This window comes from Oncorhynchus kisutch, linkage group LG10 (genome assembly GCF_002021735.2).
Source record: "Oncorhynchus kisutch isolate 150728-3 linkage group LG10, Okis_V2, whole genome shotgun sequence".
In the NCBI taxonomy this organism is placed as follows: Eukaryota; Metazoa; Chordata; class Actinopteri; order Salmoniformes; family Salmonidae; genus Oncorhynchus; species Oncorhynchus kisutch.
Window position 1 is genome coordinate 27688230 of NC_034183.2, and position 27735 is coordinate 27715964.

A 27735-nucleotide genomic window follows, 5' to 3' on the forward strand; every position below is an offset into this window, starting at 1 on the left:
CGCGGGGTCATCTTTTGCTCTCATCAGGGCCTCTGGTGTGCCATTCTACAAATTCTCTTCATTCTTTCATGGATTATTTTCCATGTTTACAAACACCAGAACATACTATTTTAGGGCTGTTACAGTAGTGTAGTAGGTCTGGACTAGACAGATACCCTTGAAAATGCTGGTTGAACTGAAGAGCTCATCTAAGGCATGGCATAAAAATGAAATACCAGTAGGCATGTCTGAGCCATCGTCACCCCCACAGCACTTACACCTATGAAGGTTCCCAATCATAGCCATTTCTCTCTATTTTCATTTTCAGCATGTCAGTCTTCCACCAATTGTATTTACTTGATTGTGCCAATTTTCAGATTGACGCTGCCACAAATCAGGGAGAGAGACTGGGCAGGCGCTAAGGGTATTCTCCAGCTGATCAGAGAAAGCAGGAAGGATTGGGAGAGCATCTCTGTAGCGACCATCCTCAGCTGGAAGAAAATGCATTGATTTATTTTAGAAAGCTAAATAGAACGCTGTGATCCTATATTTATAACACAGCTTGTTTGGTCGTCTGTGTCAAGAGCGAGAGTGGATTCAACGAAAACAGCAGGTAACGTTAGCATTAGCTTGCTGGCTAGCTAACATTACAGCTGTGTGTGTGTTTTCTCTGTGGCTATGAAATGTACGTAGTGGCCAGCGGCCTGCATATTCATTTTTAGCCACAATCTAGACTATACTCTTAACTAAAATAATGACATTGTATTTGTTGAATTCAAATAGCTAGTCCTGATTTGTGTTAGCTAGCCAATTATTAACCAACTGGCTAGCTAAACCGGCCCTGCTAGCTGACGTACATTTTCCATTCACAGAAGACAATGACTGTCTGGCTTTCTCGATATTTCAGATTTAGCTGGCTGTGTGGCTTGACTGCAAGCTCACTCGATATAGCTCACTCTATTCTTGATGACGAATAGCTACTATATCTAACGAACCTTAGCTGGCTATTGTTACACAGTCAGTGTTGTTGATGTCAAAGGATTAATTGGTGTCAAATGATTAATGTTACTGGTTATGTCTTTAGATCAGAGGAGATGTATCTGTGTGTCAACTGGATTTTATGTAGAGTGCTAGCTAATCCATTGAGTCCTGTAATAATGAAATACCATGGTAAACTGCAGCTCAGCTATGCCCCGGGCAGGGCCTTGCATTGCCTAATAAGTCGCTGTCATACCAGCTTTCTGGTATACAGACTGAACTAAAGCACTTAAACGTGGACAGTTTCCTTACAAGCTAGAATTTTGTAAGGATTTCGTCAATACAAATGTACCCGAGTTAGTTGTCCAAGGTACAGTTGATATAGGAACGTCGGCGAGGTCTTTCATATATTATTGCTAGTCTGTACCTGTTTTAACCAACTCCTGTATCATACACTAGGCTATGTGAAGTGTGAACTATGCTCTCAGCCAAACAGAAATATCAGTTTTACTTCCTTCAGATAAACCTTTGATTATGGCTGCCTAAACTGGTTGTTTACTTTCTTACCAGATATGAGGCTCTCTGTCATTTCATCATTCCCCTTATAGCTGATGACCTTCTGCCATTTAGATACTAGGAATAGGCTACACCTTCTCAGCTGATAACTGCTTTTTCCTCACTTGATTTTTAAATGCACAATCTGTAGTTTCACAGTCCCATGTGGCATTGGGACAAAGTCCAAAGTCCCCTCTCCATCTCTCTCTTCCCATCCATCCATCCTTCTTTTCTTCATAGATTTTGGGATGACCAAAACTTCTTACCACATCTTGACGTTACAGATTGTGCCTTTAAAGTGCTTATTTCAAAGCTGCGTACATACATATGCAACTCAGCTCTGCTAGATTTGGCTTTTCTCTTCTTTCTGTGCATCTCTCTCTCTCTCTCTCTCTCTCTCTTTTCTCTGTAGTTGCGTGAGATAGAGCCCTGTCCCCTGCCACTATCTCCTCTGTTTACCAGAAAGTTCCACTCCGCTCCTGGCCACGGAACGGCCCTTTTCCAACTGCACTGCCAGAAGGAGACGCTGAGAAAAGCAACAGTTTCAGAGTCTGAGCTGGATTCAATGGTACCAGAGGGACTGGAGGAACTTGGGTGGAGGGGCTGGGGCAGGAGAGAAGGGCTTGGGGTGGAAGCTGTGAAGACAGGAGAGGTGGGATGTGTTTAGACATAGTTCAATTCAACAAATCTTTGTCCCCAATTCATTTGCAGCATAAAAGTATGAAAAGGTGATGGGTTTGGAGTGGGTAAAGGAGGTATTTACTCTTCCTTGCGCTGTCTCTCCTCACCTAAATGCATTTGACTTCAGTTTCAGTGGAACAATTTGATGTTTGGTTGTACAACTCAGAGGCTACACAGGAGGCCTTTGTTCCACTGAGAAGCAGGGGTTGAGTTTTATGGACCTGGGGCTGGGTTTGATGCACACCCATGTATTCAACTGATCTGGGAACAGGAATGTTTGAGGCTAGCTGGAGGAACAGCATGTTTTCTACTTCAGGGTTCAGAGAAAGAGACAGGGCATAGGGAGGAGAGCGGAGAGGAGGAACCAGGGAGGAGAGTCAGACACTCAATGAAGAGGTACAGGCAGCAGAGAACAGACACAGGAGACCTCCCCTGAGTGAGCTTGGTTCCACAGCATAGCCAGCAAGAAGTTTTAAATCAAACCCTGCTCCCCATAAAACTGCTCCCATGTATCATCCCTTAACAGGGAACAGGCAGGAGAGCGGAGCACTTCTGAAAAACAACTAAGGCCACTCTGCTGAAATGGAACATGTTAGTGTTTAAAAATCTGTCCAACAGCATCACCCACTCATAAGTAGGCCTAACTCTCCTACATCACATCCTGGCAAGCCTGAAATAATCCCTCTAGGCCTAGGGGTTAGGGGAAATGGTTTTAAAACCGGAATGGTTCTGTTACTGAATATGCTTATTTAAAAACTCTAAATGAGTTCTATATGTTTTGAAGATTTAGGTGAAGTGTTCTTCTCTGCTCTCACTTTACATGGTGAGGACTGCAGGCCTCACACACACAAACCCCACTCCTTTTTTGACTGCTCCGTCTGCTGTTAAACTTAAATATTTGTTTGATGTAACATGACCAGTGTTTTCCAGAAACACTGTGTACAAAACATTAAGAACAGCTGCTCTTTCCATGACATAGACTGACCAGGTGAATCTAGGTGAAAGCTATGAACTCTTATTGATATTACTTGTTAAATCAACTTCAATCAGTGTCAGTGAAAGGGAGGAGACCGGTTAAAGAAGGATTTTTAAGCCTTGGGACAATTGCGATGGATTGTCTGTGAGTGCCATTCAGAGGGTGAATGGGCAGGACAAAACACGTAAGTGCCTTTGAACTGGGTATGGTAGGTGCCAGGCGCACTGGTTTGTGCCAAGAACATTCACGATCAACAGTTGTGTGTGTGTGTGTAAAGTATGGTCCACCACCCAAATGACATCCAGCCAACTTGACACATCTGTGGGAAGCATTGAAGTCAACATTGGCCAGCATTCCTAATGTTTGGCATACTCCGTTTATAGATTTAGCAGTGGCGTAAAGACTCAGGGAACATTGAGAGGAACCAGACTCAATCATTATTCTGAACATTAGAGGTTGTGTTGGACTCAGAAGTGTGTAAAGACTCAAGCAGGCAGGCCAGCTATGCCACACTATATCTGTGATGTGATAACCATCTGGACATTAAGCTGGTGTTGAGTGAGTGCTGTGTATGTTTGGTATTTGTCTGGCGATGGTATGATGACTAGCAGCAGTGGTCACCTGGAGGACTCTAACAGTTTGTAGGCTTTCGTTTCCAGCCCAGCACACCTGATTCTACTTATCATGGTTGATTATTGGATGTGTTATTGCTGGCTGGAGCTAAAGCCTGCCCCCCCCCCCAGTAGGACCAGGGTTGCTGCTGTAGCAGACAGTATTGTGTGTGTGTGAGGTCTCTAACGGGTGTGTTGCTCCTCCTGTCCTACAGAGGGAACCAGAGCGGGAGGAGCAGCCTGACAACGCCAACATGCCTCCCAAGTTTAAACGACACCTCAACGATGAAGAGGTCACTGGATCCATACGCAGCGAGAGGGTGAGACACTGGTGGAGGGAGTCAGGTTCAATGGTTTCTATTCTATTTACAAAAACATTTGTTTCCCCAGTGCAAACTCATTTAAGCTCGGAATTAAAAACAAGGGGAGAGAGATTTTGCAAGAGGGACATTGCAGGGAGACGGCAACCCTTCTCTGAGGTTCAGAGAGGACCCATTCCTACTCTGTCTCAGCATTGTTATTGTCTTCAGCTAAGATCAAAGAGAAACAGACAAACACCCCCCTCGCCATACCGTCTTCTCTGATAATAGCTCCCAGTCCTCTCCTGGCTCCCGGGACCACATCCAGGAGTGGGCAGAGCAGAGCAGTGACACGCAGTCAGACGGCGAGGGTTGAACATGGGTAGTGGAGAGGCAGAAAGGGCTTTTGAACCACTCCTCAGATAAAAACTATTGAAGCCTTTATCATATGGATTACATTCCCCCAGTAATCTGGTGATATCTTTATATGCAGCAAGAAATATATTTATATCATCAAAGGTCCAATGCAGCTGTTTTTATCTCAATATCAAATCATTTCTGGGTAACAATTTTCAAAGAAAATGATAAAGAAACCAAAATTGCTTCTTAGCGAAATGCAATTTCTCGAACAAGAATTTTGCTAGGACTGTTTGGGAGTGGTCTGGGAGAGGGGCCTAATGGGAGAGATGTGTCTGACCCTTAACCTCTGCCCCCTCACAGAGGAACCTGTTGGAGGAAGACTCTGATGAAGAGGAGGACTTCTTCCTGTGAGTAATAATCCCACATACATTGTTTGTGTCTGAAATTACTACTTATTTCTGCCTATTTCTGCTTTCGAATAGAGGCCATTTTGGGCTGTAAGGCTGTGTATCTGAAGCCAACAGATTTTCTGTATGCTTGTCTTTCAGGAGGGGACCAACTGGACCCAGATTTGGAGCCGGAAATGACAAAATCAGACAGTAAGTGTGTGTGTGTGTATCTTCGGGGAGGGGGGTTTGAGTCTTATTAGAAATTATGAATGAAAAACATAATTCCCTTTTTTTATTTTTTTATTTAATTTCCTGCACCATTAACAAATCTGATTGAAAATAACTACATGTGTTTCTGTGGAACTGCTGAACACAGTTGATTTTGATGGTTCTGGATACAATACCTCCTAGTAGTACTGCCTCTTACTGGAACCCTCTGATTCCAAGGTGGACCTTGTCTTTTGGGCAGCAGGTAGTCTAGCAGTTGGTCTAGTAGTCACCACCGATGCTCACAGCACATCGACTGCATGTCTCTTCTGCAATCACAGCCCTTCCGCTGTCATGTCTATCTCTGTCTGTCTGCCTGCCTGCCTGTCTGTTTGAGCGGTAATTTCCAGACAGACAGAGGTCCCTTGGTCCATCGCAGATTATTTGATGTATCCGGTCAGGTTAGTGCCCTTGAGCCGGTGCTTGGTATAGTCAAAGACCCTTCTTCTGGAGCACTTGGAAGACGGCTTGGTACAGAACTCGTTATGTTTCTCCATGCGGCTGTGATCAATGCACCGGCTGCAGTGCTCACACGGCTTCAGCTTGAAGTTGGTAGCACTCATTCCAAATCAATGTTTCGTGTCCACCTGAATGAAGGAATTAGCCTAATTAGTTTGTTAGTTTGTCAAATTTAAAATACATTGAGTTTTCCTTATGAATAGAACACTACACAGATTAAAATGGTCAAGGATAAAAATCACAATCAACCAAATTATTTCCATTGTGGTCCTCCTCGTTATTAGATGGGCAAAGGTACGCACAGCTCAGGCAAGACTGACTAATTCACCTCTCGCTGTTTTTCTTATTCTTTTCATTCACACTCTACTTGACTTGGACCCACTCCCTGTTCACCTATCTTTGCATTTCACTGTACCAGTCTAAAGTTTGGACACATCTACTCATTGAAGAATAATAGTGAAGACATCAAAACTATGAAATAACACACATGGAATCATGTATTAACCAAAAAAGTGTTAAACAAATCAACATATCTTTTATATTTGAGATTCTTCAAAGTAGCCACCCTTTGCTTTGATGACAGCTTTGCACACTCTTGGCATTCTCTCAACCCTCTTCATGAGGAATGCTTTTCCAACCTTCTTGAAGCAGTTCCCACATATGCTGAGCACTTGTTGGCTGTTTTTCCTCTCTGCGGTCCAACTCATCCCAAACCATCTGTTTGGTTGAGATCGGGTGATTGTAAGAGGCCAAGTCATCTGATGCAGCACCATCGCTCTCCTTCTTTGTCAAATAGCCCTTACACAGCCTGGAGGTGTGTTTTTTTGAGTCTTGTCCTGTTGAAAAATAAATTATAGTCCCACTAAGCACAAACCAGATGGGATGGTGTGTCGCTGCAGAATGCTGTGGTAGCCATGCTGGTTAAGTATGCCTTGAATTCTAAATAAATTCCATATGTGTTATTTCATATTTTTGATGTCTTCACTATTAGTCTACAGTACATGTAGAAAATAGTAAAAATAAAAACCCTGGAATGAGTAGGTGTGTCAACATTTGACTGGTACTGTATACAGTGTGGCAAAAAAGTATTTAGTCAGCCACCAATTGTGCATGTTCTCCCACTTAAAAAGACGAGAGGCCTGTAATTTTCATCATAGGTACACTTCAACTATGACAGACAAAATGAAAAGAAAAAATCTCGAAAATCACACTGTTAGGATTTTTTATGAATTTATTTGCAAATTATGGTGGAAAATAAGTATTTGGTCAATAACAAAAGTTTATCTCAATACTTTGTTATATACCCTTTTTCGGCAATGACAGAGGTCAAACGCTTTCTGTAAGTCTTCACAAGGTTTTCACACACTGTTGGTATTTTGGCCCATTCCTCCATGCAGATCTCCTTTAGAGCAGTGATGTTTTGGGGCTGTTGCTGGGCAACACGGACTTTCAACTCCCTCCAAAGATTTTCTATGGGGTTGAGATCTGGAGACTGGCTAGGCCACTCCAGGACCTTGAAATGCTTCTTACGAAGCCACTCCTTCGTTGTCCGGGCGGTGTGTTTGGGATCATTGTCATGCTGAAAGACCCAGCCACGTTTCATCTTCAATGCCATTGCTGATGGAAGGAGGTTTTCACTCAAAATCTCACGATACATGGCCCCATTCATTCTTTCCTTTACACGGATCAGTCATCCTGGTCCCTTTGCAGAAAAACAGCCCCAAAGCATGATGTTTCCACCCCCATGTTTCACAGTAGGTATGGTGTTCTTTAGATGCAACTCAGCATTCTTTGTCCTCCAAACACGACGAGTTGAGTTTTTACCAAAAAGTTATATTTTGGTTTCATCTGACCATATGACATTCTCCCAATCTTCTTCTGGATCATCCAAATGCTCTCTAGCAAACTTCAGACGGGCCTGGACATGTACTGGCTTAAGCAGGGGGACACTGCAGGATTTGTGTCCCTGGCAGCGTAGTGTGTTACTGATGGTAGGCTTTGTTACTTTGGTCCCAGCTCTCTGCAGGTCATTCACTAGGTCCCCCCGTGTGGTTCTGGGATTTTTGCTCACCGTTCTTGTGATTTTTGCTCACCGTTCATTAATACAGGTAACGAGTGGAGGACAGAGGAGCCTCTTAATGAAAAAGTTACAGGTCTGTGAGAGCCAGAAATCTTGCTTGTTTGTAGGTGACCAAATACTTATTTTCCACCATAATTTGCAAATAAATTCATTAAAAATCCTACGTGATTTTCTGGATTTTTTTTCTCCTTTTGTCTGTCATAGTTGAAAAATTACAGGCCTCTCATCTTTTTAAGTGGGAGAACTTGCACAATTGGTGGCTGACTAAATACTTTTTTGCCCAACTGTATATATATATTTTTTTATCTCACATCTGCTTTGGCTTACTCTCCATGCTGCCCTCTTCTTCGTTTTTCCTCGCCTCTTTCCTCTTCCTTATCTCTTATCTCCCATAGGTCAGAATCTACCTTCATTTGGCAGATCTCCTGGATGTACTTCTTCATCTTGAACTGTTTACAGCCTCAATTCTTCTTGGGTATGACGTTACTAGCTTGGCACACCTGTATTTTGGGATTTTCTCCCAATCTTCTCTGTAGATTGTCAGGATGGATGAGGAGTGTCACTGCACAGCTATTTTCAGAGCTACCCAGAGATGTTTGATCGGGTTCAAGTCTGAGCTCTGGCTGGGCAACTCAAGGACATTCAGAAACTTGTCCCGAAGCCACTCCTGTGTTTTGGCTGTGTGCTTTGGGTCGTTGCCCTATTGGAAGGTGAACCTTTGCCCCAGTCTGAGGTCCTGAGTGCTCTGGAGCTGCTTTCATCAAAGATCTCTCGGTACTTTGTTCCGTTCATCTTTCCCTCGATCCTGACAAGTCTCTCAGTCCCTGCCGCTGAAAAACATCCCCACAGCATGATGCTGCCACCACCATTCTTCACCGTAGGGATGGTGCCAGGTTTCGTCCAGACATGATACTTGGCATTCAGGCCAAAGATTTCAATCTTGTTTTCATCAGACCAGAGAATCTTGTTTCTCGTGGTCTGAGAGTCCTTTAGGTGCCTCTAGGCAAACTCCAATTGGGCTGTCATATGTCTTTTTACTGAGGAGTGGCTTCCGTCTGGCCATTCTACCATAAAGGCCTGATTAGTGGAGTGTTACAGAGATGGTTGTCCTTCTAGTAGGTTCTCCCATCTCCACAGAAGAACCCTGAAGCTCTGTCAGAGTGACCATCAGGTTCTTGGTCACCTCCCTGACCAAGGCCCTTCTTCCCCGATTGGATGGGCGGCCAGCTCTAGGAAGAGCCTTGGTGGTTCCAAACTCCTTCCATTTAAGAATGATGGAAGCCACTGTGTTCTTGGGGACCTTCAATGCTGCAGACATTTTTTGGTACCCTTCCCCAGATCTGTGCCTAGACACAATCCAGTCTCAGCTCTACGGACAATTCCTTCGACCTCATGGCTTGGTTTTTGCTCTGAAATGCACTGTCACCTTATCGACAGGTGTGTGCCTTTCCAAATCATGTCCAATTAATTGAATTTACCACAGGTGGACTCAAATCAAGTTGTAGAAACATCTCAAGGATGATCAATGGAAACAGGATGCACCTGAGCTCAATTTCGAGTCTGATAGCAAAGGGTCTGAATACTTTTATGTAAATAACATTTATGTTTTTTATTTTTAATACCTGGCTAACATCCAGTGAGATTGCAGAACTCCAAATTCAAATACAGAAATACTCATTATAATAATTTAGAAAAGAACCAACTATTTTACATAGGTTTAAAGATGAACTTCTTGTGAATCCAACCACGGTGTCAGATTTAAAAAATGCTTTATGGCGACGCATACCTTACGATTATTTGAGAATGTAGCCCAGCAGACAAATCATTACAAACAGTAACCAGCCAAGTAGAAGAGTTACACAAGTCAGAAATAGAGAGAGAATCACTTACCGTTGATGATCTTCATATGGTTGCACTCAGAAGACATTAATTTATTCAATAAATGTTCCTTTTGTTCAATAAAGTCTCTTTATATCCAAAAACCTCAGTTTTGTTCATGTTTTCTTCAGTAATCCACAGGCTCAAACAGTCACAACAGGCAGACAAAAAAATCCAAATAGTATCCATAAAGTTCGTAGAAACATTTCAAACAATGTCAATAATCAATCCTCAGGTTGTTTTTAGCCTAAATAATCAATAATATTTCAACCTGACAATAACGTCGTCAATATAAAAGGTAAACAAGAAAGGCACTCTCGCGCTCATGAAAAAGCTCTGTGACACGGCAGGGTCCACTCATTCCGACTGCTCTTACTCCCTCATTTTTCAGAATACAAGCCTGAAACAATTTCTGAAGACTGTTTAACATCTAGTGGAAGGCATAGGAACTGAAATTTGAGTCCTAAGTCAATGGATACTGTAATGGCATTGAATAGAAAACTACAAAAATAAAACAATCCTACTTCCTGAATGGATTTTTCTCAGGTTTTTGCCTGCCAAATCAGTTATGTTATACTCACAGACACTATTTTAACAGTTTTGGAAACTTTAGAGTGTTTTCGGTCATTAAGACACTAACAGCTTACAGACTGTAGGCAATTAAGGTCACAGTTATGAAAACGTAGGACACTGAAGAGGCCTTTCTACTGATTCTGAAAAACACCAAATGAAAGATGCCCAGGGTCCCTGCTCATCTTTGTGAACGTGCCTTAGGCATGCTGCAAGGAGGCATGAGGACTGCAGATGTGGCCAGGGCAATAAATTGCAATGTCTATACTGTGAGACACTTAAGACAGTGCTACAGGGAGACCGGACGGACAGCTGATCATCTTTGCAGTGACAGACCATGTGTAACAACACCTGCACAGGATCGGTACATCCGAATATCACACCTGCGGGACAGGTACATGATGGAAACAATATTTGCTCGCGTTACACCAGGAACGCACAATCCCTCCATCAGTGCTCAGATTGTCTGCAATAGGCTGAGAGAGGCTGGACTGAGGGCTTGTAGGCCAACAATGTCGCCTATGGGTACAAACCCACCGTCGCTGGACCAGACAGGACTGGCAAAAAGTGCTCTTCGCTGACGAGTCGCGGTTTTGTCTCACCAGGGGTGATGGTCGGATTCTGGTTTATCAAATCCCACAGGCGTTACACCGAGGCCAGTACTCTGAAGCGGGGTCAATTTGGAGGTGGAGGGTCCGTCATGGTCTGGGGCGGTGTGTCACAACATCATCGTACTGAGCTTGTTGTCATTGCAGGCAATCTCAACGCTGTGCATTACAGGGAAGACATCTTCCTCCCTCATGTGGTACCCTTCCTGTAGGCTCATCCTGACATGACCCTCCAGCATAACAATGCCACCTGCTCATTCTGTGTGATTTCTTGCAAGACAGGAATGTCAGTGTTCTGCCATGGCCAGCGAAGAACCCGGATCTCAATCCCATTGAGCACATCTGGGTCCTGTTGGACCGGAGTGTGAGGGCTAGGGACATTCCCCCCAGAAATGTCTGGGAACTTGCAGGTGCCTTGGTGGAAGAGTGGGGAAACATCTCACAGCAAATCTGGTGAAGTCCATGAGGAGGAGATGCACTGCCGTACTTAATGTAGCTGGTGGCCACAACAGACATTTACTTTTGACCCCCCCCCCTTTGTTCAGGGACACACTATTCAATTTCCAAATATTTACAGATATTAAGTTTGCTGAAAATAAACGCAGTTGACCGTGAGAGGATATATTTTTTTTGCTGAGTTTATTTAAACACAGTACAGGAAAAGTGTTACTCTACCCAATGATATCATATAACACATTGTACATCAAATTATCTTGTAATATGAAGTGCGTGCGTGCTCCCCATACACCCCAGCAGAGTTCAGAAAAAGAGCCCAGCCACAGACTGTCTTAGTATTATGTAACATAGTCTAATATGTGATGTAAGGATCATGAATAATCATCTACCTGGTTTTTGATTTTCACTTTTTTCCAAAAGAGAGCAGAGAGGTTTTTATTAGAGCAGTTTTCAGAGCCTCTTGGTTCCAATCGCTGGCAGAGAAGAATACGTGACTGGAGAAGAATACGTGACTCTCCCCCACTCCCTTTCTCCTCCTGTCTGTGCCAGTTGTCTGTGTGAGGTTTGTGTCAGGACATGCCATGCCAGGCTCAGTTGGCCCAGGTGAAGGGTGTGGTCCAGTCCAGGTGTGTGTGTGTGTGTGTGTGGGAGAGAGTCAGGTGTTGGCAGCCAGGTGAGGACGCTAGGACTACAGCCAGGTGTGATGGAGAGATTACCTGGGCAGGACACTCAGGACAAACAAAAAAATCAGACTAGTCCTTGCCTGCTCTGCTGGATACCATGTATCAGTCCAGAGAATAGGGTGTGTGTGCACTAAGTTGAAAATAGCTCTGTGTGTGGGCTTGTGAATGTATCAGTAAGAACCGCAGTACCAGCCAAAGAACTGCCCCACCTTCAACAGAGTTCACATTCTGTTTGTTTGTTGACATTCACTTGTTTTTTTTCTTCTCTCCACTCCCTCAGAGTTCAGTCGCAGGTTGATGAGGTCATCGATGTGATGCAGGAGAACATCTCCAAGGTGATCGACAGGGGAGAGCGACTGGAGGACCTGCAGGACAAGTCAGGTGAGACTCAAGTCATTTTCAAATCTATATATTAATATCTGCAGAACTAGGTGGCCTGGTGTTTAGTGTCCGACCCTGAGATTGGAAGGTTGGGCTGTTCCTAGGACGTCATTGTAAATAAGAATTTGTTCTTAACTGACTTGCCTAGTTAAATAAAAAATGGGAGTAGGGGACCCAATGCATCTCTGCTTGGCATTCAACATTAGGAGATAGATTGGTGTTAAAGCCCTGCGATAGACTTGCGTCCTGGCGGTGTACTTGTACATCAAATATCCTCACGCTACAGAAACAGGACATAGGCTACTTACTTACTCTGACACACCGCCATCTCTAGAGACTATTATAAAAACACTCTAGACTCCTGTCTTACATAAACCGATAGGAAAGGAAATTCCTCAGTGTGCCCAGCCGGAAGTTTGTACAAGGAAGAAACCATTCCTGAAATTCCATGACCTGGAATTCTGACTGGTCCATTAGTCACCCTCTACAGGCGCTCATATCCCGCTGGGAATTCTACTCAGTCACTCCGGAATGGGAATAAGACGAGGCTAACTCTCACTCCTGACTGCTCTTCTCTGCTTATCATGGATCGGAGCCAAATGTGGCGATGGCATGCAGAACACACACCAGATGCAGGGTTTAGATGGGCAGGTGTGGCAACTATAAAGGAAGTAAATGTAGTCTAGTCTGTACTGTAGTAATAGTGATTATTATTAGAGCTGTTTTTCATCTGGGGCATTAAGGAGGCAGATCGCTAATTTCCAGGACGTTGGGAAATGCCTTCAAAACCGGCCACTAGGAGCAACAGTGAGCGCTATTAGCGTCAAATAGGCTTGGGTTTTGTTAGTGTTAAAGACTGGATCAGAAGGTTGTGCGTTCGATCCCAGTGATGGATGCTAGTCTTTTTTGGGGGGGGGTTTAATCCTATCCCAAACCTTAATCCTTAACCTTCTAAATGTGACGTTTGGAGAACTGAGCAGAAGGAGTCAACCTGGGGTGTCAAAAATACAACAAATAATGACATTTTGAGCAACTTTGAAATTTTGACGTTTGGAGGAACGGAACAATACTGAGCAGGAAAACTTCAATCTGTTTTACCTCATTTCTACCGGCATGTCACGTGCAACAAGAGGAAAAAAAAAACTCTAGACCACCTCTACTCCAAAGCTCTCCCTCGCCCTCCATTTGGCAAATCTGACCATAATTCTATCTTTCTGATTCTGGCTTACAAGCAAGAACTAAAGCGGTAGTGGTCAGATGACACAGATGTTAAACTACAGGATTGTTTTGCTAGCACAGACTGGAATATGTTCTGGGTTCATCCGATGGCATTGAGGAGTATACCACATCATTCACCAGCTTCATCAATAAGTGCACTGATGACGCGTCCCCACAGTGACCGTGCGTACATACCCCAACCAGAAGCCATGGAGTACAGGCAACAATCCACACTGAGCTAAACGATAGAGCTGACAATTTCAAGGGGCGGGACACTAACCCGGACGCTTATAAGAAATCGTGCTATGCCCTTCGACGAACCATCAAACAGGCAAAGCTTCAATACAGGACTAAGATTGAATCCTACTACACCGCTTCTGACGCTCATCGGATGTGGCAGGGCTTGCAAACTATCACAGACTACAAAGGGAAGCCCAGCCTTGAGCTGCCCAGTGACAGGAGCCTCCCAGACAATCGAAATTACTTCGATGCGCACTTCGAGGCAAGCAACATTTAAGCATACATGAGAGTACCAGTTGTTTCCGGACAACTGTGTGATCCAGCTCTCCGTAGCCGATGTAAGTAAGACCTTAACCCTTGTGTAGTCTTAACATTCTGTATACTCCCCTTGTGCTAAGGGTAAAAAATGACCCGCCTTCACCAAACCCCTAAAATAAAGCTGCTTAATTGAATTTTAAACCCCAAAACAATTTTTACATGAAGAAACAACCTGTCATTCATCACAAACTTTGAATATCTGGGTTTTCCCTCTTCACAATGCAGAAAGACTGCATTTAATCAGTGGACACCACTCGTTTTTATTACAACACACCTGTCATAATTGTTTTATTTACTAAAGTAGAGGTTTATTGTTATTATTGCTAAAGGCACTGCATTGATGTAAAAAAAGAAATTGCTAGAGATAGCACTTGTATAGCCTAAAAGTAGCAGAAATGTGCAGAACGTAGTTTAGAATGCATTTTATTGAAAGGAAACAATAAGTCTTGTACTTTTTTGGCAGCATAGTGATATATTCTTATATACTGTACAATGAGGAATTCAACAACAAAATACTAGTCTTCTCCCATTTTCTTTGAACCATTTCCCCCACCCACAACTTGTATAAACAACAACAATAAATAAGAATAAGATGATAATAGATACAAAACAAAAGCGTGAAGAACATAAATCAATCAGCTCTAATTAGCACATGTAGGACAGTATGCAAGTGTGTGTGCATGGACTTTGCAGATGTATTTCTTACATGTGCAGCACATAGTATTTGTTTTACAGTCCTTTGGGGCGCAGAATTGGCATCTCCTCCTCTTGCCTGCTGCAGCCTCAGGTGTATTAAGACAAGATTCAGCCCCTTGAACAGCTTTCACTAGCGCTGCAGAAGCTGCTCTGCTGGGGAGGCGCTCTCTTCTTTGAATGTGTGGGGTTACAAGTGCCTTTCCCAGCTGCTCTAGGAACACCCTCCTCTTGTTCTGCTTATCAGGCATCCAGGTAGGGTTGATCTTGTTCCATGTCACGAAGGTATTGTTTGAGGACACATCAATTACATTATGGAAGATGACCAGGGCCAGCGGGCTTTCATCCTCCTGCAGCTGTAAGTTCCAATCACTTTGTTCAGGTTGTCTTGTTATTTCTAACTGTGCCAACCATGGTGATCTTCCTCTTCAGGAGCTGCTGGCTGAGTTCATAAGAGGTAAAGAAATTGTCACATGTGACATTGTGACCCCCCCCCAGTCCATCTGTCACATCAAGCACAACCCGCATCCCCTGGTTCTTCTCTGGGCCTCCACTGGTCGTCTTCCCGGTGTATACTTGCATCTTCCAAGCGTAGCTGGATTGTGCATCACAGGCCACCCATACTTTGCTGGCTTGCTGGGCATATACTTCTGGAAAGGACAGTGACCTTTCGACAAAAGAGATTACTATCAGTAATTAGTATTAGTATCAGTGTCACAGAAAACAGTCCCATAAATCAATGATCTTACAGCAATACATAATAAAATGAACAGTGAAAATCACTTACATTACAGATATGAAAAGAAAAATGTACCCCTGAATGGAGCCAGTTGCTCATCTACTGTTACTTCAGGTCCAGGGTTGTAGAGGTACGGCAGACGTCTCCCAGACCTCTCTTATGGCCGCCAGTTTGTCTCACACGTCTTGCAGGTCTTGACTCAAGGCTATCAAATCGTAGCATTCTTGAGAAAGTGTGAAAGACTCTGGGATCGTGGCAAGGAAAATCACCCTTCCCCTCTCTGCATCTGTGACTACATGTAGCCTCGTCTCGGGACCTATATACACCCGCTAAGATTAGCAGCCCTATGTAGGCACGCAGGTCAATCTCATCCATCCTTTTCCAGTTGATGTTTGATGGCTGGTGTGATGAACATGTAGAATGTTGAGGCGATGTCCTGGGCATGGGCAACTGCATATCTTGTGGGCCCTGGGGTCATCCTTATAACATGTTGTGCTGCTATCCTGGCCTGGTTGTCATATGGTGACAAGGACCATGTTATTTGCTGTTCTTTGACAAAAATGTCTCTCTTTCAGCTTGGGGGGATTTCTTCATCTGAAGATGATGCATCCCGCCTCCCGGGTGGTGCAGTGGTTAAGGGCGCTGTATTGCAGCGCCAGCTGTGCCATCAGAGACTCTGGGTTCGCGCCCAGGCTCTGTCGTAACAGGCTGTCGACCGGGAGGTCCATGGGGCGACACACAATTGGCCTAGCGTTGTCCGGATTAGGGAGGGCTTGGTCGGTAGGGATGTCCTTGTCTCATCGCGCACCAGCAACTCCTGTGGGCGCAGTGCGCGCTAACAAAGGTTGCTAGGTGCACGGTGTTTCCTCCGACACATTGGTGCGGCTGGCTTCCGGGTTTGATGCGCGCTGTGTTAAGAAGCAGTGCGGCTAGGTTGGGTTGTGTATAGGAGGACGCATGATTTTTAACCTTCGTCTCCCCCGAGCCCGTACGGGAGTTGTAGCGATGAGACAAGATGGTAGCTACTACAACAATTGAACACCACGAAATTGGGGAGAAAAAGGGGTAAAAAAAAGATGATGATGCATCCTGCTCTGAGTTGTATTCTTCCCCGTCTTCTTCTTCAGATACATCCTCCTCTTCTAAATCATTGTGCTCTTGTTCCTCCTGGACATCTGAAAAAGTCAGACCTATTGGGCACTGAAACATGCACTCATGGCTTCAGCAAAGAGAGAACTATCGTGCAGCACCTTTATAGCCTCTGACTGCATTGCCCATTAGTAAACAATGCTTTCAAGAAATGTTTATTTTGTCTGAAATGTTGTTTATTTTGTCTGTTCAATCAGTAGTACATATAATCTGTGTGTGTGGTTTGTTTGTTTGTTTTAATGATTTTATAACTGCCGGGTCAAAAATGACTCTTAAGACAAACTTTGTACCCTGGTGGTGTACAGCTTTCATGAATGTTTCACTTTTTCTCACGGTGGAGTCACTAGGAAAAGTCATACAATTTCAAGTTGAAAAAATATCATTTAGGGCGTTTTCTCCGCTGTTAAACATATCATTTTTTACCCTTAAGACAACACAAGGGTTAAACAGGTCACAAGGCCGCAGGGCCAGACAGATTACCAGGAAGTGTACTCAGAGCATGCGTTGACAAACCGGCAAGTGTCTTCACTGACATTTTCAACCTCTCCATCAGAGTCTGTAATGCCTACATGTTTCAAGCAGAGAAACTTGTGCCCAAGAATGCCAAGGTAACCTGCCTAAATGACTACCCGTAGAATTCACGTCTGTAGCCATGATGCTTTGAAAGGCTCGTCATGGCTCACATCAACACCATCATCCCAGAAACCCTATACCCACTCCATTTCAACAGATCTACCCATACCATCCCAACAGATCCACAGATGATGCAATCTCTATTGCACTCCACACTGGCCTTCCCCACCTGGACAAAAGGAACACCTATGTGAGGATGCTGTTCAATGACTACAGCTCAGCGTTCAACCCCATAGTGCCCTCAAAGCTTGTCACTAAGCTAAGGATCCTGGGACTAAACACCTCCCTCTGCAACTGGATCCTGGAATTCCTGACCCCAGGTGGTAAGGGTAGGCAACAACACATCTGCCACGCTGATCCTCAACACGGGGGCCCCTCAAGGGTGCGTGCTTTGTCCCCTCCTATACTCCCTGTTCACCTACAACTGTGTTGCCAAGCACGACTCCAACACAATCATTTAAGTTTGCCGACGGCACAACAGTGATCACTGACAACAATGAGATGGCCTATAGGGAGGAGGTCCAAGACCTAACCTGTACCCCCCGCACATTGACTCGGAACTGGGACCCCCCTGTATATAGCCACGTTATTGTTCATTTTTCTTACTTTAGTTTATTTACTAAATATTTTCTTAACCAACAATGCAGTTAAGAAAAATAAGAGTTAAGGGCTTGTAAGTAAGCTTTTCACGGTTGTATTCGGCGCATGTGACATACAATTTCATTTGATTATTATAACAGTCTTTCCACTAGATGTTGGAACATTGCTCCAGGGACTTTCTTCCATTCCATTGGTTGATTAGGCTTGACTCGCAGTTGGCTTTCGAATTCATCCCTATAGGTTTTTGTTGGGGTAGAGGTCAGGGCTCTGTGCAGGCCAGTCAGGTTCATCCACACCGATCTCGGAAAAAAAAAACATTTCTGTATGGACCTTGCTTTGTGCATGGGGGAATTGTCATGCTGAAATAGGAAAGGGCCTTCCCCAAACTGTTGCCACCAAGTTGGAAGCACAGAATCGTCTAGAATTTCACTGTTTGCTGCATTAAGATTTCCCTTCACTTTAACTAAGGGGCCTAACCAAACCGTGAAAAACAGACCATTATTCCTCCTCCACCAAACTTTACAGTTTGCACTATTGGGGCTGGTAGGTTGCTCCTGGCATTCGTCAAATCCAGATTTGTCCGTCACATGACATCAAGTTTTTATTGTCACGTGCACAAGTACAGTGAAATGCCTTTCTTGCATTAGAGGAGAGTGGTTCGCCACGAGAACAGGAGATCTCTGCACGCTCAGCTTAGCAGCTTTCATGTCCCTGCCAACACACAGAATGTCAAACAACTGTCTGACTCCAAATAGAAAGCGAGATATTAAATAAAACTTATATATAAGGACATGGAGAGGCAGAAGGAACGAGTTTGTGTTTAGTGTTTTGCTTTGGCAACATTAGGTTGCCCCTGTCATACCAAAGTTTGTTTTGAATCTGAGTGAGTGAGGTTTGAGTTGATTTGATTTATTTGACCATTTTAAAACACAATACAACCACACGTGGATACAGTACAATGCCATTAAATCTTTGAGGATGACACACAAAAGTTTAAAAACATATTTCCATTGTGGTGTTCCAGAAAATCCACGAAAACAAAATATACTGCAGATTATAAAATGAAAAGAAATCTCAAATACATCTCATCAGTAGGGAAAAATCTGTAAAAGGAATACAATATTTTAGCAGGTAACATTAATTGAAATGAAAACAGTTCTTTAAGCCTGTGCAGTGTTAAAGCATTTAGCCCATAAACCATTTCTGAAGGTTTATCTTAAATTTATTTAGTGTAGGGATGAATTTTATATGGTTTGGTACACCATTCCATTCCTCAGCACCAATGTTAAGGAAATAACTTTTTCCAGCCATGCTCCTATAGCGCAGCGGTCTGATATTGGCAACACTGGCTCCTGAGTTTATCTGTCATGTGTTGGTCTAGTTCACATAACAAGTATGTAACAGAGCATTTTTCCTTCACCACTACACTATTACACTTGACAGAGAAACACTTTGTGTTTGGAACCAAACAGGATCAATTCTGTCTTGCCTAAATGCAGTGTTTGTTGTCGGATAACCACTTACTGACTTTAGTCAGTTCGTTGCTTAGGGCCTTTTCAACGGTCTTCTTATTCTTATGTGAAACCAGGAGGGCAGAATCATGCACATACAAGAACAGAGAGCACGAACAGGCAGAATCATGCACATACAAGAACAAAGAGCACGAACAGGCAGAATCATGCACATACAAGAACAGAGAGCACGAACAGGCAGAATCCAGGTATTTGATGTAGAGCAAAATATGGTGTCCCCATATTTTATCTCCTTAGCAATCAGACTGTGTCCATATCCACCCTTTGGACCCTATCTGTTAGGTATGACTTTACCCATAATAAGGAGATGGTGCAAAAACCAATTGCTTTCAGTTTGTACAACAAAATATCATGCTTCACAGTACCAAATGCTTTTTGTAGTTCAAGCATGACCATACCACAGAAGTTGCCCGTGTCAATTTCTTGCTTGATAAAGTATCGTAAACAAGTGTCGGTAGAATAGGATTGTCTTCAACCGGACTGAAGGTCATTATGAAATGTCTTGGTCATCAATGTACTTTATGATCTGTTCATGGAGTGCCTTTTCTTAAACCTTTGACAACACAGTCAAGATTGACACTGGTTAGTAGTTCCCTTGTTCAACTTCGCTTCCTTTTATGTACAAAGGAACAAATTTTGTTCCAACTCTCGTGGTACCTTTCCATGTTGAATGGAAATGTTGATGTTTTTTACGTAAGGTCTGATACGATCAGCGGCATTGCTCAGCAATCTAGCTGGGATGTTATCCAGTCCCGTGGCTTTTGTTTGTTTGTCTAGCTCTTTAAGCATCTTTGTCAAATCTGAAGTTGAAACCTGGGAAAATGCAAACTGTCCTTCGGAGAATAATAGATTTCAATATGATGGTTTCCAAAGTTGCCAGAGCATTCTGAGAGTTGGTCAACAAGGTTGAAATGATCAGCCACTTGTGCTCTGTCAAAGGTTACAGTAACATTTATGTTTAGTCCAATGCTGTTTGACTTAGTTTTTCGCTTGTTGCTAGTGCCTAGGTCCAGTTCAAGTCTTCCAGAGCTCCCTTGGGTCGTTTTTTTATGGATCTTGCTCTTATAGAAGGACTGTTTCACTTCGTCAACCAGCCTTTGTCATAGTTTTCGTTAATTTTCCTAGTGCAGTGTGTTAAGAAATAGTCACTCATTCCATATGCAATTACACCACTTTGGGATATCTTGTGATTATCTGATACCATAATGAGATCAATGGCAGTATGACTGGTGTCACAGATTCTTGTGGGCTCATTTATCAACTGAGCCAAACAAAGTTTTGCAAAAGGTTAGACAAGGTCTTATACAGGGGGCATCTCATGTTCAGTACATCAGTATTTACATCACCCAGTAGAATCACTTCAGAGGTTAGAAAGTCACAGTAGGCAGTACACACATTTCAAGGATCTCATAAAAGTCACTCTGGTCTGGAGGTCTATACAGAGCCCCTACAAAGATTGGTTTGCTCTTAGGTAATAATATTGGTAGTTATAAAGGCTGGTTTGTCAAAATGTCTGTATACAGTTGTCGCAGTGACCTCATGGACATTCTATTGTCATCTGACATCACCCTGTGTTCCAAATAGCATCATTTCTCTATCTGATTACCAATAAAACCATCTGTTTAAAAATGAATTTAGTAAATGTCAACCTTGCAAGTCAGGCAACTGAAAGCAACTTTCTAAACAATGTTTTGGTTAGTTGCTAGCTTGTTCAAATAATGACCAGAGTATAGCTGACCACATTTAAACCTTAGCTACTTTTTATTCATTGTTACAGGAAAATAAACCCACCACAACAACATTATTTACAAGGTAATCATGGCGAGCTTACTGAAAATAACTTACGACTGTTAGTGTGACGATATAAAAGTAGGTCATTCTGAGAATCTGAGAACTCCTGCACCTTCTTGTCACATATGGATTTGGTCTTGTTGCTGTAGCAGCCCAGTAACCACGACAATGGATATTGCGACAGTTGCGGAGACATTTACTTTTTTGTCTGTGCAACAAAGAAACCAACAGTCTACAGACTTTCCACCTGGAATATAAATGAAATGTCCTTTTGACCAGCAACACTTGTCGCATTCTATTTGTCTACAGACATGTCGTTAGACCAAGTATAAACCGCCGTTAAGTCATAGAGAAGGAGAATACAACACAGACAGCTCCTATCACATGTTGTTTACACATTTCCTTCATCCCCTCTCTCTTCTCATCTTATCTCCCTTCACATGTGTGTGTCCTGTGGTCATATGACCTTCCAGAGAGCCTATCAGACAACGCGTCAGCCTTCAGCAGCCGAGCCAAGCAGCTGCACAGGAGGATGTGGTGGAGAGACATGAAGGTGAGTCACCGTGTGTGTGTGTGTGTGTGTGTGTGTGTGTGCATCAGTGACTGTATCCATGTATTGCTTGTGTAATGCTTGTATCTGTCTTCTTCAGATGAAGGCCATCATAGCTCTGGTGGTGGTCGTTCTGCTACTTATCATCATCAGTGAGTATCAGCCTGAACAACACGTTATTGTATTGGTCAAGAATATAACCACACGGATTAAACTCATAGCACTAAACACACATCTTTCTCTCTCTCTCTCTCTCAGTTCCGGTGATCTTGCGGTATCGCTAGTGTTTCGCCAGGATGAGGAAGAATCTCTCAAACCTTCTCCTCTTCCTCCCATTCTCCTGCACAAAGTCCTCCACACCAGCTAGGGGGCACCATCTGCCCATAACCACAGATCTAAGATCAGCTCACCCTCTCCCAATGCTAACCTTTACCGTTAGGATGGAAAACACAAAACTGACCTAAGATCAGTGTCTACTAGGGACCACTTCATCCTACTCTGTGAGCCAGGGGTGACAAGGGTGACACAGGAAGCATACGTTGGTGTTACATAAGGGTTGGGTTTGCGTCCCAAATGATATCTTTTTTAGGGAATAGGGTGTCATTTGAGATGCTGCCTGTGTCTCAGACACCTAATCAAACTAAAGGAGAACTCCATTCAGTACATAATACATATCAGCTAGTCATTAAGGTTACGTTTCATATCATGTAGTCAGACTGACTGAAAGTCTCACTATCATTAGAATCAATCTGTCTGCTCCAGTCAGTCCATCAGCAGCTTAGAAACCGGTTATACAGGACTTGTAGCACACCAAAATATTTGGAGATTAAGAATGGAACCCCTACCACCTCCCATCTCACATGTTTAGAATGCTTTCAAGCCAAAACTGATGAGGCAATGGCTAAATCTTAATACACTACAGTGGCCTCCTCTACTTGTCTCCTTTCCTTCTTTCCTTTTCTTCACCCAGTTTGATCTGACACTAGCGGGACTGGTTCAAGCCAGTGAGAGGAAGCCACTGTGGAGTATTGGGACAACGTGTGTCCTACTGACATGTGTTACTGCTTGGCCACTGCTGATCTCATTTCCTGTTAGTAACACTATGCTAGCTGTCTCTCTCCAGATGGTTGAATTTGACCGTTTCTGTGATATTGAGTTCTGTTGGAAGGTTAACGTGAAGCTTATGAATGTCTGCTGCTATTCCCATTACCCCTGAGGAGCTAAGGGACAGACACGGTTCATTCCACTGCATCTGCTGGAGGCGTCTGGTACCACTTGTTTATTCTGTGTGCACGCGTGTGATTTTCCTAGTCTGCCCTGTATTGAGATTGCGTGCCCTCGGTATCCAAACATGCACGGCTTGTGATGCGGGTCACCAGTACTGCCACACCACAGCAGCATAACATTTGATTAACACTTGATTTAAATCAGAAATGTTCAGTCTGGTTTGCTTATTTCCTTATAAAATCATAGACTTCGGAAGGTGCTGCAGAAGCAGCCCTGATAAATTTAAATGAATGTGCCAGAGTTATAGAATTCCAGCCGTCTGTTCAGAAAGAAATGAAATAATTCCGAATAGTCTACTACACCGGGAGTAGGCCTATAATATAGCCACAGAGGATCAATAAAAAGAAAATGTAATGGCCTAGCTGTGGATTGTAGCCCAATAACAAGGTATAGGCTACAGCCAGGAATGTGCTGCAAATCTGCCAGTAAACAGCATGCAGACAAAACAGGCCTTTCGCAATATTTACAATACAGTCGCAGGAAAACACAGGTTGGATAGCAAATGGCTCCTGCTGAAAAGAGAAGACGAATCTGTCTGCTGTAGGATACCAAAATATTTTAGCAACTTCCAAAAAGGCGATCAAGTAACCATTGTTTACAGGTTAGAGATAGGCTTTTGGCATGAGCGCATCAGCCATTGCGACTAGTGAGCTGTGCATTATTTCTCATTGGGTAAGTCAGTGAAACTGGAAAGCTTCTTTAAGACTCATTTCCTCATTGTACAATATGTGTGTCTCCACACACCTAGGCTATTGATGGATTCAATACGTTTTTAATGATTTCAGTGTCAAAGTAGACTGTCATTTCGGTCATTTTTGCGGTACTTAAAAAGATTTTGCCAAAGTCTGCAGTAATGTAAAATGACGTAGAATTGCATGAAATGCGTTTACACAAGGTGCAATTTCTCCTGTCTTTACTGCTCTATTCCACTACGCAAATGTGATGATATGCATGCAATGCTTTATTACACTGAACAAAAATATACATTCAACGTGCAGAAATTTCAGTTCATAGTTCACGTAAGGAAATCAGTCAATTTAAATAAATTCATTAGGCCCTAATCTATGGATTTCACATGACCGGGAATATAGATATGCATCTGTTGGTCACAGATACCTTTTTTAAATGTTTGTATCCATTTTGTTTTATTCCCCCCTACCCCCCCTTTTCTCCCCAATTGTCATGATTACAAACGTATCTCATCGCTGCAACTCCCCAAAGGGTTCGGGAGAGGCGACGGTCGAGTCATGTGTCCCCTGAAACGTGACCCGCCAAACCGCGCTTCTTAACACCTGCCCGCTTAGCCCGGAAGCCAGCTGCACTAATGTGTCAGAGGAAACACCGTTCAACTGACGACCGAGTCAGCCTGCAGGTGCCCGGCCCACCACAAGGAATCGCTAGAGCACGACGAGCCAAGTAAAGTCCCCCCAGCCAAACACTACCCTAACCCGGACAACGCTGGGCCAATTGTGCGCCGCCCTATTGGACTCCCGGTCACGGCCGGTAATGACACATCGAACCCCAGGCTGTAGTGACACCGCAACACTGCGATGCAGTGCCTTAGACCATTGCGCCACTCGGGAGGACCCCACAGATACCTTTTTTTTTAAAGGTAGGGACGTGGATCAGAAAACCAGTCAGTATCTGGTGAGACCACTATTTGCCTCATGCAGCGCCACACATTTCCTTCACATAGAGTTGATCAGGCTGTTGATTGTGGCCTGTGGAATTTCGTCCCACTTCAATGGCTGCGTGAATTTGCTTGAATTTGGCTGGAACTGGAAGACGCTGTTGTACACGTTGATCCAGAGCATCCTGAACATGGTCAATGGGTGGCATGTGTGGTGAGTATGCAGGCCATGGAAGAACTGGGACATATTCAGCTTCCAAAAATTGTGTACAGATCCTTGCGACATGTGGCTGTGCATTATCATACTGAAACATGAGGTGATCTCGTCAAGGTATCTCTGCATTCAATTTGCCATTGATAAAATGTAGTTGTGTTCGTTGTGCGTAGCTTATGCCTGCCCTTATCATAACCCCACCACCACCATGGGGTACTCTGTTCACAACGTTGACATCCGCAAACCGCTCACCCACACGACGCCATACACGCTGTTTGCCATCTGCCCGGTACAGATGAAAACTGTATTCATCTGTGAAGAGCACACTTCTCCAGCTTGCCAGTGGCCATCGAAGGTGAGCATTTACCCGCTGAAGTCAGTTACGACGCTGATCTGCAGTCAGGCCAATACCCTGGTGAGGACGACGAGCATGCAGATGAGCTTTCTGAGATGGTTTCTGCCAGTTTGTGCAGAGATTCTTTGGTTGTGCAAACCCACAGTTTCATCAGCTGTCCGGGTGGCTGGTCTCAGACAAGCCCGCAGATGAAGAAGCCGCATGTGGAGGTTCTGGGCTGGCATGGTTACACGTGGTTTGCGGTTGTGAGGCCGGTTGGACATACTACTAAATTCTCTAAAATGACTTTGGATGCTGCTTATGGTAGAGAAATTAACATTCAATTCTCTGGCAACATCTCTGGTAGACATTCCTGCAGTCAGCAAGCCAATTGTACTCTCTCAACTTGAGACTGGCATTGTGTTGTGTGACAAAACTGGCCTTTTATTGTCCCTAGCACAAGGTGTACCTGTGTAATGATCATGCTGTTTAATCAGCTTCTTGATATGCCACACCTGTCACATGGATTAATTATCTTGGCAAAGGAGAAATACTCACTAACAGGGATGTAACACATTTGTGCACAATTTAGTAAATTAACTATTTCTTGAACTGCATTGTTGGTTAAGGGCTTGTAAGTAAGCATTTCACGGTAATAGAATACCTGTTGTATTCGGCACGTGACAAATAACATTTGATTTGAATTTGAGAGAAATAAGCTATTTGTGCATATGGAACTTTTACACGTTACGTTTTATATTTTTATTCAGCATTAAAATATTTTTTTGCCATGAGTTCTGGTACCTCAGAGCTCCCCAGGTCACTCCCCTTTCGCGCTCACTTTTTGTTCCTGCACCTCCTGATTTACAAATGAAGCACGGAACATAGTCTGGACTCCAGCTGAACACCATATAGGCCTACTAAAAATACTCACACAAGCCACTAGCCAGTCAGCCGCAGTATAACATGAGTTAGAAGATTATGAATATAAGCTGTATTGTGAATTTATTATTTATTAACATTGAAGATCATTTTTGTACCGATTTGTGATTTATCTAGCTAGCTAACTAGTATATTTACATCAATTATCAGCTGATAGTCTACCTTATTTTCCCAATTCGAGGCACTGTAACTTACTTGCTTGCTTATAATTTGTGATGAGTGAGTTGTTGCAGAAATAAATAGGCCTATGCTAAAAAATTGCTACAGAGGCAGATAGTATGTTTTTTTTGTTTGTTTTGAGTACCTGCCCCCTGAAAGGTCTATGCAAGACCCTGGGTGTAACACTGCCTAATGTGATGACAGCACAGTGTCCAGCATATCTGTATACAATAACCCTACATCATCATTCCTTTTTTTTTTAATGTAATTTATTTGAGGTGTAAATATTGATCTGTAATGATGTACTATACTCTGTCATTACATTGAAAAACTGTGAAATACTGTAATGTTAATCTGACGTAATAAAATTATTTGAAAGAGTATCTGCATTGAGCTGGAGTTTGGTCTTGTTGATGTGACTCGTTTTAGTGGGGATGGGAAGAGAGAAGGATGGATAAAGTGATGGGAGGAGGGGGGTGATCGTTGGGGCCTAAGAGTGATTTGTGTGTGCCTTCTCACCCCTCTGGGCTGGCATGTCAGAGACTGTGTGTGTATATAGACGGTACGTGCCACCATATGGGTGCCTGGTTTCCCGTTCAGCGAGCCAATAAGGCCTGCTGGTATTCCTCTCACATCTCATTATCTGCCCTTTTTATTGGTGGCGTTCAAAGCCCTTTGATTTAATGGGCAGAACTAAGTCCCTGGGGTTAGAACCCAGACTGAGTTATAATACTGTCCCTGCTGCTCCTCTCATTTCACTGCTACTATTACTATTTACTACAGTACCTGGCACACACTTATAAAGGTAGAGACAATGACCGAGTGGAAAGTTGTACAGTCATTGTATAGTTCAGGGGTTTTCAAACCTTTCATGCCCAGGGACATCCGCCCAGGCAAACCGGCGACCCAGGGACCCCCATATTATTTTAGCCCAAAACTAAATTCAAACATGGCTCGTCTTATCGGATGAATGGTAATGGCAAGTAGAAGAAATCAACAGTTTAAAATGACTACATATGGTAGACATTTTCATAATTTTTTTTACATCCCCACACATGTCATTGGAAGAGGAAGTGTAAAGTCTAACAGTCTACAGTGTATTAGCTGGAAATGTGAAGGGGTTGTATCTTGGCGTCATAGAGAGAATGTTGCTGCTGTTAAGCTAATTTGCTGCAATTCTATACATTTTGCCATGGCTTAATGTGGTGTTCCTCTGCTTAAACAGTGTAATAAATGGCATGTGGCCCTGAATGCAATTTTTTTAAACATTTTTGATTCTCCGTGACTGTCTGGCTTTTATTTGATTGTTAGTTCTCAAAGATGTTATTACTTAAATATATCTAGTTCAATATCTTTTCTGCATGTTTTTTTTTTTCTACAAACACAATTTCAAACTAAACGCCTATCAAATATTTCTGGCTTGTTTCACTTTTATAATATACCAAATCTTAATGGATGTAACTAGATAGTTCAGTCCTCCAGTTTGTTATTGTCAG

The 27735-nt window shown here is 43.3% G+C and overlaps 1 protein-coding gene across 3 annotated transcripts; it reads left to right on the forward strand.

Moving 5' to 3' along the window:
* The first annotated feature begins 359 nt into the window (after positions 1-359).
* Positions 360-26620, forward strand: vamp4 (vesicle-associated membrane protein 4). 3 transcript variants are annotated; one of them, XM_031833428.1, is made up of 9 exons: positions 360-592; positions 1925-2164; positions 3996-4100; positions 4800-4846; positions 4988-5038; positions 12110-12210; positions 21597-21676; positions 21774-21825; positions 21932-26620. In XM_031833428.1, the coding sequence occupies exons 2-9, from the start codon at positions 2078-2080 to the stop codon at positions 21955-21957; spliced, it is 549 nt and encodes a 182-aa protein (XP_031689288.1). In that variant the 5' UTR covers positions 360-592; positions 1925-2077; the 3' UTR covers positions 21958-26620. The 3 variants fall into 3 exon arrangements, with proteins under 3 accessions (XP_031689288.1, XP_020348297.1, XP_020348298.1); XM_020492708.2 differs by having other exon boundaries at positions 364-592; positions 1925-2080; XM_020492709.2 differs by lacking the exon at positions 1925-2164 and having other exon boundaries at positions 364-592.
* Positions 26621-27735: the final 1115 nt, after the last annotated feature.

Coding starts and splice junctions, on each gene's coding strand:
- vamp4 (XM_031833428.1), top strand. CDS start 2,078: ATGGTACCAGAGGGACTGGAGGAACTTGGGTGGAGGGGCTGGGGCAGG. Junction 4,101..4,799: donor GATCCATACGCAGCGAGAGG/GTGAGACACTGG, acceptor GCCCCCTCACAG/AGGAACCTGTTGGAGGAAGA. Junction 4,847..4,987: donor GAAGAGGAGGACTTCTTCCT/GTGAGTAATAAT, acceptor CTTGTCTTTCAG/GAGGGGACCAACTGGACCCA.